General features: G+C 46.3%; 1 protein-coding gene across 1 annotated transcript; it reads left to right on the top strand.

The window, feature by feature from the left end:
- Positions 1–383: 383 nt before the first annotated feature.
- Positions 384–7,491, top strand: LOC120412198. Its single transcript, XM_039572534.1, has 3 exons — positions 384–2,738; positions 4,740–5,683; positions 5,744–7,491. The coding sequence occupies exons 2-3, from the start codon at positions 5,059–5,061 to the stop codon at positions 6,433–6,435; spliced, it is 1,317 nt and encodes a 438-aa protein (XP_039428468.1). The 5' UTR covers positions 384–2,738; positions 4,740–5,058; the 3' UTR covers positions 6,436–7,491.
- Positions 7,492–11,001: the final 3,510 nt, after the last annotated feature.

Consider the following 11,001-nt stretch of genomic DNA (forward strand, 5'->3'; position numbering starts at 1 on the left):
GAGGGGCTGGGGACAGAGTGAGGGGCTGGGGACAGAGTGAGGGGTCGGGGTCACACCCATGAGAGGGGTCGGGAACAGGCGTGTGAGGGACGCGCTGCCACCACTGCTCCCCTCACATCCCACGGGTGTCACAGTGTCCCCAAACAGGCGCCGTTTCCCCCTCAGACCCTGCAGGTGCCACTTCCACGGAATGACAGAATTGTTCAGGTCAGAACAAACCCTCAAACCCATTGAGTCAGGGGGATGGGGAAGCAGAGGTTAAATGATTTACTAAGAAGTTCTTTGTTAGAAGCGATGCATCCCGCTTGCCCAACACTTACTGTGCCTACCAAAGCAGGATGAGAAGATAGGAGACTATTGATAAAGGGAAGGAATCTTGACCAGACATCCTGTTTTTAACCTAAAACTAGCTCAAACCAGTCTTGAAGTTTGGACTTAGCCCAGGGACATAAAGGGCACGCGCAGGGAGGAAAGGTGAAAAGTTCAGGATGAGGAAGACCCTTTACTTCATCTGAGGAAGACCCTTATTTCATCTCGGAGCCCCCTGCCCACGACCACCAGACAACACTGCGCAAGCACAACGCAGATGTAAATGACTTTTGGGCTCATTTTAATACGAATCGAGGCTGGGCGGGGCCAGGTAATGAATATGTATAGGCGGATTGGGAAACTCAATGAATATGGAACTTGTAACCCGATAAATACCAAGCTGAATGCAGCTGTCGGCGTGCATGGCTTTGGAGGAGCTATCGCCCATGTGTCCCAGCGCTGGAATAAACACACCTACTTTACTCCTTATTCCAGTAGCGGAGTCTTCCCCGCTCTTTTCCCTTCACCATCGGGTCCGACCGCTCCCTCAGCGCCGCCACGGCCACCGCTGAACTGAACCACGGCCACCACTGTCCCCAGGTGCTGCATGCTCGCGTTTCTCCCCTCGGCTGCCCCTCACAGGTGCCGCTTCCCCCATCACCCCTGACAGGCCCCATTTCCCCCCACCGCCCTCAGGGGCTCCGTGTCCCCCCTCAGCTGCCCCTCCGACCCCACAGGGGACATTTCCCGCTCTGCCACCCCTCACGGGCACCGTTTTCGCCTCAGACACCGCGTGGGTGCCATTCCTTCCCCCCATGGGCTGCATCCCCCCATTGCTCCTTCCCCTCACATTCCCCATGAGGTCCATCGCCCTGAGTCAAGGCTCTAAGAGGTTAAAATTTTAGCTAACAGTTAGAAGAAATTTGCATTAATTAAGATAGAGTAGAGAAACAATGATTAGTGGATGCCTAAGCTAGGGCCAAGTGATGTATTATTTGCCATTATATTTTGGTTTAAGTTTTCTTTGTAGAAGGAAAGAACAAATGAACTGTCATCAAAACAAATTGAAACCAATAGAGCCAAGAACAGCACCTGGGTTTTGTACTAATTAATCCAAAGTAGGAGATCTTGGGCTGTGCCAAGAGGTCACGAAGGGCTGCCAACAGCAAGGAGGTGAAAAGGTCACTGTGAGGAAGACATTCCTGACTTCATCTTTCAGGACCACTGACCCAATTCGAGACCACCGACCCAATTCCAGAGAGAAACTGCGCATGTGTGAAAGGCTAATGATCTCATTTTAATGCGGAGCGGGGGATGGGAGGTGCTGGGGCCATACAGGATGTAAAACTTTGAGTGATAAGTAGAGAACAAAGAACCTTGTACTTGGCTGGAATGTCTTCGGGAGGCTGCTGCCGTGCCGCCCGCCGGTGCCTGAATCAACACAGCACCGTCTAATTGTAATTAGTTAGAGGGGCTTTGTCCGTGGATATCGGCATTTAACGAATCATTCTGGTGACCCAGCCTGGAGAAAGCTCTGTTCGGCTGTGAGACCAGCCCGGGCGGGTGGACCCCTCGGGGCACCCCCGGGATATTCCTGGAGAGAGGGCTCCGCTGCCCGGATTGTCCATCCAGCAACAGACAAGGACTCCTGACTACTAAAACTCCGGACAATACGGTGTGTTTAAAGAAACTCCTGGAGCAGTGGAACAGTGACCTGTAAGGCGTACGCGTGGTCATGAAAGGCTGTTGGTCAGTCGGAGGGAGACGTCCCACGCACAGCTGGTGCCTGTGTAGTGTGCCTGCAAGCTGCACTGGTGTCCAGTGGCCGGCTAAAGGCCACTTGTGGAGCTGCGGTGCCGGGCCGGGGAGGCTCAGGCAGTGCCTGTCGGCAGAGGGGATTTTGCCGTTTGTTGTGCCGTGGAGGGCTTGGGTTTGGTTTGCTCGCAATTCGGGGCGAGCAGTTTTAAAGGCAAATCCTTGTTTGTTGTAGAGGGCACAGTTGTTTACGCTGTTGTGGGTGTGTTCTAAGTTTGCTGTGCCATAGAAAGCTTGTTTGCTCGCAATTCGGGGCTGGCAGTTGTTCAGGTAAATCCCTGTTTGTTGTGCCGTGGAGGGCTCGGGTGTTTATGTTGTGGGGAGCGTGTTTTAACTGTGTGAACTGATGTGTGAGGGTTTGTTGAGACGTGCTTAGCACAGAGCAAGAGAAGAGTTTGGAGCCACAACGAGGCGGCCGGAGAAAGACGAAGCGTGTATGGTGAATGTTTGAAAGTGAACGCTGTGTGCTGTGTTTTTTACTGTAATTGTGGGGTGTATATCTGGTTCCGAGGGGACGGTGTCGGCTGTTAACACCCGGTGTTCTCACTAACAGGGCCGGGGCCCTCAGAAGCGAGAGAGACGGCAGCATTTGCTGTCTGAGGTGTATTTTAAAGGTAATATCGCCATCCTGGGTCAAAAGTTATAATTGCAGCCTAAGCAAACAGGAAGTTTAAATCTATTTTAAGCTGACTAGATAAATAAAAATTCATTCACCTCATCGGTTTGAGTTAGATCCCTAAGAATTCGCGAATGGAAAATTTTATTTGAAAGTTATATCAAACCCTGAGAGGTAACTTGGTAGCTTTGGGTTGGGAGCAACCGGTAGCAAAATAAAGAATTTTGGAAAAGTGAGTGGAATAGCTTGTGTTTGTAGAAATTTCTGTAATTTTTAGTGTATTTACAGGCCAGCATTGTTTGTGCACATTATTGCAGTGTGGGTTTTGTACCAGACGTTATTATTGCTTTGTAACCCAGTGCAGAAAGTGTAGTCAGTATTGACAGCCCTTTAAGTTGATTTTAACCTGAGCTGTGGACTGTGCAGAAAGGGCTGTAAGAGAAAGTAATGGGAACCAGCCAGAGTAAAGAGATCCCTCAAACCAGTCCTTTGGGATGTATCCTGACACACTGGAAAGAATTAGTGGTGGTAAACCACAATTGGTTTTGAAAGCAGCAGGGAGTTTAGCAGAGGACGCTTGCAAAAACACCCAAATGAGAGTTAAGGATGTTTTTCCTCTCCAAGATGCGCAGTGGGATCCTAATGATGACAGTGACATGGAAAGATCAGAGGGTTACCAAGATTTCATAGCAAAGGCACTGGAGAGGGCAGTTCCTAAAACCATGAACTGCTCAGCCCTATATGCAATTAAGCAAGGTCCCTCTGAAACACCCTCTGAGTTTTTAGGACATTTGCGAGATGCAATGCGTCGTCATACGACATTAGACCCCAAATCTGAGGAAGGGACGCAACACCTGGTGAGCTTATTTTTAGGACAATCTACAGGGGACGTTCGACACAAACTTCAGAAAATACAGGACCAACAGCACGGGATTTAGAGACTTTGCTAGAAGGAGCATGGAGCGTTTTTAGCAATAGAGAAGAAGGATGTAAGCAAGGGATGAGGAAATTAATAGCAATAGTAGAAGAAAAAGAAGGAGGGGAACATGGGCAAGGACCACCCCGGTTAGGGAGAAATCAGTGCGCTTTTTGCAGGGAAATCGGACATTGGAAGAACCAATGCCCAGAACGAAGAAAAGGCGATCATCAAAGAAGAGAAGACCAAAAGAGGGAGGGGGTGGCTGCTCGTGCTAAAGAAGACTGAAGGGCACCGGAGGTTCCCAGCCTAGGGGACCCTCTGGTTCTAATTAAACTAGGGAACCAAGAAAAAGAAATGGAGTTTTTAATAGACACAGGGGCAACATCCTCAGTGCTAAATAAAGCTTTAATGCCAAGAACAAATGATTCTGTTGCAGTGAGGGGAGCAACTGGTCAATCTGAAAGAGCACACTTCTGCAAACCATTGAAATAGAAACTTGGGAGACAACGGGGAATTCATACGTTTTTATACATGCCTAATGCTCCATCAGCACTTTTGGGAAGAGATTTACTGGAGCAACTAGAGGCAAAAATAGTATTTAAAAATGGAGAAGTTCCTTTGGAGGTTAAAGATCAACAATCCATAGAATTGTTAAGTCTGATGTTGACAGCAAATGAAACCCAAAGTTGAAAATGAAGAAGAGACTAGCAAGAAAATCATAGATCAAGTATTCCCTGGGGTATGGGCTTCTAACATAGCAGGGAGAGCAAAGAATGCACTCCCTGTACAAGTTAAGCTTAAGGAAGGAAAACAACCAGTTAGAGTTAAACAATATCCTTTGAAGAAGGAAGGCAGGGAAGGAATTAGCCCCATAACTGAAAACTTTCTGCAGATAGGACTTTTAAAAATCTGAATTCAATACTCCCATTTTACCTGTCAGAAAGCCTGATGGATCATACGGAATAGAACAGGATTTAAGAGCTGTTAATAAAACAACCGAGGACTTATACCCAGTGGTTGCTGACTCCAATACTTTATTAAATTGTTTAACACCTGAACTAACTTGGTTTACCGTTTTAGATTTAAAGGATGCTTTCTTTTGCCTTCCTCTCCATGAGGCCAGCCAGAAAATCTTTGCACTTGAATGGGAGAATCCCAAGACTGGATGCAAAGCTCAGCTCACATGGTCTGTGCTACCCCAAGGATTTAAAAACTCCCCCACAATATTTGGAGAACAGCTTGCAAGAGATCTGGAATCCTGGGAAGCCCCATCAGGAGGAGGACAGCTGTTCCATCCTCCTGATTGCTACTGAAACACCAGAGACGTGTGGAGTGGACAGTGAGCCTCCTAAACTCTTTGGGTTTACAGGGGTATCGAGTATCCCAGAAGAAAGCCCAAATGCTGAGGCAAACAGTTGTGTGCTTGGGCTGTGAGGTCACTGCTGGACAAAGAACTTTAGGACAGGATCAGAAAGAAGCAACATGCCAAACTCCAAAACCCCAAACAGTAAAGGAACTGAGAACCTTTCTGGGCATGACAGGGTGGTGCAGACTGTGGATTTACAATTGTGGGCTGTTGGTTAAACCCTTCTGTGCCTTGGTTGCGGAAGGAAACAGAGACCTTCAATGGACAAAAGAAGCAACACAAGCTTTTAACCAACTGAAGAAGGCCCTCATGTCAGCCTCAGCCCTGGCACTTCCAGCTGTGAGTAAACCATTCCTTTTGTTTTCCCACAAAAAGCAGGGATTGCTTTGGGAATATTGGCACAAGACCTGGGCCCGTATTGCAGGGCAGTCGCCTGCCTCTCTGGATGCAGCAGCCCAGGCATGGCCAGGGTGCCTCAGAGCTGTCACAGCAGGGGCAGTGAACATCCAGGACGCAGCCAAGAGATGGCCAGGGTGCCTCAGAGCTGTCACAGCAGGGACACTGAACATCCAGGACGCAGCCAAGGGATGGCCAGGGTGCCTCAGAGCTGTCACAGCAGGGGCACTGAACATCCAGGACGCAGCCAAGGGATGGCCAGGTGCCAGAGCTGTCACAGCAGGGGCAGTGAACATCCAGGACGCAGCCAAGGGATGGCCAGGGTGCCTCAGAGCTGTCACAGCAGGGGCACTGAACATCCAGGACGCAGCCAAGGGATGGCCAGGGTGCCTCAGAGCTGTCACAGCAGGGGCAGTGAACATCCAGGACGCACACAAATTCACCCTGGGCCTGAAAATGACTGTGCTGGTGTCCCACACAGTGTCAGCGGTCCTGGGGGCAAAGGGCAGACCGTGGCTTTCCCCACGGAGATTCCTGAAGTACCAAACTGTAACGGTAGAACGAGATGATGCAGAAATGGTGGTAACTATTATTGTGAACCCAGCTTCCTTCCTCAGTGGGAATCTGGGAGAACCAGTGATCCATGATTGCCTGGAGACCATCAAGGCCACCTACTCCAGCCGCCTGGACCTGAAGGCCACCCCTCTCGAGGACACTGAGACCTGGTTCATGGATGGGAGCAGTGGGAAAAGACATGCTGGGTATGCAGGCACCACAAACAGAGAAGTAACAGAGTCTGGGTCATCACCAACCAACACCTCTGCACAAAAGGCTGCAATAATTGCCTTAACCCGAGCTTTGGAATTAGCAAAAGGAAAGAAAATCAGTATTTATACAGACTCAAGGTACGCATTTGGGGTGGTTCATGCACACGGGGCCATCTGGAAAGAAAGAGGACTGCTGAACTCACAAGGGAAGAACATTAAACATGCACAAGAGATAATAAACTGTTAGAAGTGGTCCAGTTACCTGAGGAAGTGGCCATCATGCACATCAAAGCACCCCAAAAAGTGAGCTCTGAATTGGAAGAAGGGAATGAGCTGGCGGACAGAAAGGCAAAAGAAGCGCCCAAAAGTGAGGTAATTATAGAGACAGTAGAAGTAACCTTAGTTCCAGAAGGACAGATTTCCATCGAAGGTAAGCCAGGGTATAATAAAAAAGACAGGAGACTGATTAAACAGGAAAATGGGAGTTGTAATCAGGAGGGGTGGGCTGTCACAGATGAAAAGGAAGATTTTTAATTCCCTCCTACATGTTATGGTCATTAGTGAGAGAGGAACATGAGAAAACACATTGGGGGATAAACGCTTTGTAGAACTACTTAAAGACAGGATTATGGCCAGAAATTTGCAAGGTACAGTAATTCAAGTAACTCATCAATGTAGTCTTTGCCTCCAAACTAACCCCAAAAATATTCCTAAACCAAAACTTGGACAAGTTGGGAAAGGTCATGGGCCTGGGCAGCAATGGCAAATTGACTTTTCAGAGCTGCCCAGGAAAGGGGGAGATCGGTACCTGTTGGTGTTAACAGATTCCTTTTCAGGATGGCCAGAAGCTTTCCCCACCAGAACTGCCAAAGCACGAGAAGTAACCAAAGTATTGTTACAGGAAATAACACCGCGTTTTGGAGTCCCAGCCACAATGTCCTCAGATAGAGGCCACACTTTATTTCAAAAATTGTACAGCAAATTAACCACCACTGAGGCAGAGATTGGGAACTCCACACTCCAGATCATCCTCAGTCGAGTGGCCAAGTAGAGAAAATGAACCATTTGATTAAGCAGCAAGTTACAAGATTAAGACAAGAGACAAAATTACCTTGGCCTCGGGTTCTTCCATTGCCATTATTACGAATTCAAACCAAGCCAAGAGTAAAAGAGAAATTGAGTCCTTTTGAAATATTGTACGGGAGGCCACACAGGGTCCAAGAAGGCATCACCCCCACCCAAGTAGGGGAGGAAACCCTACACAAATACATGATGGCCCTAAACAAACAGCTCAAAGAAATTGAAGAACATGCAGCTAGGGCTCGAAACAGAGAATCAGACGGAGCAGTACATGATGTACAACCCGGAGATTATGTATATGTGAAATCTTTTGCAGAAAAGACCCCAGAACCACAGTGGGAAGGACCATTCCAGGTGCTCCTGACCACCTTTCCTGCAATCAGGATCAAAGAACAAGCTGCCTGGATTCATCATACCCGAGTGAAGAAGGCTCCTGAAAGATTCTGGAAAGTCACGCCGAGTGACAATGAACTGAAATTAAAACTTACTGAGGAAAGTGAATAGAGTGTGGGTGAAATGTTAGCATAGCTTAACACCTTTTAAAATGAATAGTCAAATGAGCATCATTTGGAAAATGGCAATTTTTGTGATTATTGTTGTAGCCATAGCTACTGAAGGAAATGCAACATTGCATGCATATAAGGTGACTGGTGTACATAAATGCCAAAGGAAAGCTTATGACTTTCACTCTCGTCGGTCCCTGAGTCAGATGTTAAAAATTACAAATGCAACTGTTTGGGAAGGAAGGAACATCTGGGGATGTGAATATGCATTCGTTCAAGATGGATTCCATGGGGCTCACCAAGAACCCATAGAATTTACCCCAATTGGCCCTGAATGCTGTGACAAATGCTTAGCTAACTGCCCAGAGTTTAGGCTTCAAATAGAGGGATGTGCAGTCAAAGATTTTAAATTTGATTATAACATAACCCAAATTTGTACTGCTTCTCAAAGGGCTGAAGATAAAACAACTACACCAGCACCACCAACTTTAAGAGAAACCACAACTACCTCAGTTCAAACTGGTTTAGGACCCATAGTTCCCATAATTACCAAGATTGGGCCTTACGCTGTTAAAAAGACAGGGATTCAAAAGCTGTTAGTTAACCCAGAATGGTCGTTGAAGCAGGTGGAGGTGGCAGTGCCAGTAAACACCTCCACTTTGAGCAGAGTGTTCCCTGTTTCTTAAAACCTCTTTTGTGGGTTGGACCACCTGGCTGCAAAAACATACACCCCACATGTACTGAAAAGAGAGAGATCTCACAGGATTGCTGGGGACAGGACTGGGAGTTTTAAACACAATAGATTCAGAAATATTAATGAACAAACTGACAGCAATTGGGAGCAATATGGTGAAATTACAACAACCTTTGCAATCCTCCTGATTAGCATGAGCCAAGGGAAGTTGTCCAAAATATTGCCAGAGTGGAAGACATAGAAAAGCATGACCATGAATTCATCATTAACGCCCTAGGCACAGCTAGTGAAAACATTTCCTTAGCCCTTAGATGTACACAGGCACAGGTGTGGATGCAACCAGTGGCTGCATCAGTCATTTGAGAAGGAGGAGAAGGCACATTCCCTGCCGAAATTCGTAAAATTGTTTGGATAACGCCTCAGATTTAGAGAAAGAACTCCAGTCTTGGTGAGTTTTAGGTAATTTGACCTCTAACCCTGTGACAAGCATGGTAACAGCTTTTGTTTTGACTACACACAATGCATCAGTAAGGTTGATCCAGCCAATTGTTGCTCTGGGGTTCAGTCATGAGGGGACCGTATTATATCCTTCTGAACGCAGGATGTGGGCACAAAAAGTTGAAGGAAAGTGGAAAACGATTAACTTAGAATCCCATTCTGCAAAAGAAAACTTCAGATTTGTACTTGAAAGAAGCGTAAATGATGCCAGAGGTATTTGTTTAGATACAGAGCAGAGCATTTGTCACTTTGAAATGCATCCTGTTAACCAAACCACAGGACAGGGCTGTGTCTGCCTTTGAACAGCATGTCCCACTGCACTGGTGGATGCAGTCACTGTGAATGAAAATCAGTTTAACCTCTGTGTTTGTAATTTTATCAGAATTGAGGGTTGTGACTTTTCCTGTCGAGCACCTGGTACATTGCACCAACAGATCAAAGTGAGTTTGATTCCTGTGCAGGAAATGTTGCCCGTGCTTGTAGGAATGAACTTAACCTTGGTCACACAATTACTGAAACACAATGAATGCAAGGGAATTCTTGAAGAGGTTAAAAATGCAGGAAAGAAAACTCCAATCACAATACACCGTGACACAGAGAGCACACGGAGAGTATTTAAAAGATTAGAAAAAGACTCATCTCATCACTGGTGGGATGTGCTTTTTGGGTGGTCACCAACAGCAACCGGTTTACTCAATGCCCTGGTTCACCCAATTATTGTTTTACTCATTTTAGTGTAGGTTTGGTTTTGTCTGTTGTAATATTTGTGTGGAACTGGAGAATGCGACGACGAATGGGAACCTTGACTTCAGCACCAAGGGCATATGGCAGGATTTTAAAGGACACCTACCGTACAACGTGGATAGACAAAAAGCCCCTATATATTAGTAAAAGAATATACTAATCCTAAAGAAGAAGTGGGGAAAGGAGTCAAGGCTCTAAAAGGTTAAAATTTTAGCTAAGAGTTAGAAGAAATTTGTATTAATTAAGATAGAGAAACAAAAGTTAAGTTAATGATTAGTGGATGCCTAAGCTAGAGCCAAGTGATGTATTATTTGCCATTATATTTTGGTTTAAGTTTTCTTTGTAGAAGGAAACAGAACAAATGAACTGTCATCAAAACAAATTGAAACCAATAGAGCCAAGAACAGCACCTGGGTTTCGTACTAATTAATCCAAAGTAGGAGATCTTGGGCTGCGCCAAGAGGTCACGAAGGGCTGCCAACAGCAAGCAGGTGAAAAGGTCACTGTGAGGAAGATGTTCCTGACTTCATCTTGCAGGACCACTGACCCAATTCGAGACCACCGACCCAATTCCAGAGAGAACCTGCACATGCGTGAAAGGCCAATGATCTCATTGTTATAAACGCATATCGCAATATTGGCTTCTCACAAGTATTAAGGTGAATATTATATAATGTTAGAAATGCTTTTGCTGTGTGCCTGTAGTTTTCTTTCTTTTTAGCAAGAATTTAGCAAGTGTGAGCAGGTAAGAGAACCTCCAAGTGAACAGAGGATGAGGCCAAAGCTGCTATCAACGCTCTGCCCAGGGGGCAAAGAGGCCCAAAGCTGCAATCAGCCCTTTCTGGAGAATTGAGGGCCACTTGATTATCACCTCTCACCTAGCGACCCCAACCCCAAGAATCAAAAGAAATAAAACCGCAAGGCAGAAGACTACGCATGCTCTAAAAAGGCGGAACCAAGGAGTGGCCATGCAGAACAGCTCCGGGAAAAGTTTGGATATGCATAAAGAACAGACAGTAAAAATGGTATAAAAAGGACCAACCTCGAGCATCAGGTGTGCTCTTGGCAGAGCACCAAGGCACCCGGCCGTTACCTCTTTGCTTTATTTTATGTGTCTGTTATTGTATTTTTATTAAACTTTTAAATTCTCACAGGAGAGTGAACCTCGTTTTTCACATCATTTTAATACGGAGCGGGGGATGGGAGGTGCTGGAGCCATACATATGTACAAGATGTAAAGCTTTGAGTAATAAATAGAGAACAAAGAACCTTGTACTTGGCTGGAATGTCTTCA

Source organism: Corvus cornix, unplaced genomic scaffold (assembly GCF_000738735.6).
Source record: "Corvus cornix cornix isolate S_Up_H32 unplaced genomic scaffold, ASM73873v5 scaffold2, whole genome shotgun sequence".
Classification (NCBI taxonomy): Eukaryota; Metazoa; Chordata; class Aves; order Passeriformes; family Corvidae; genus Corvus; species Corvus cornix.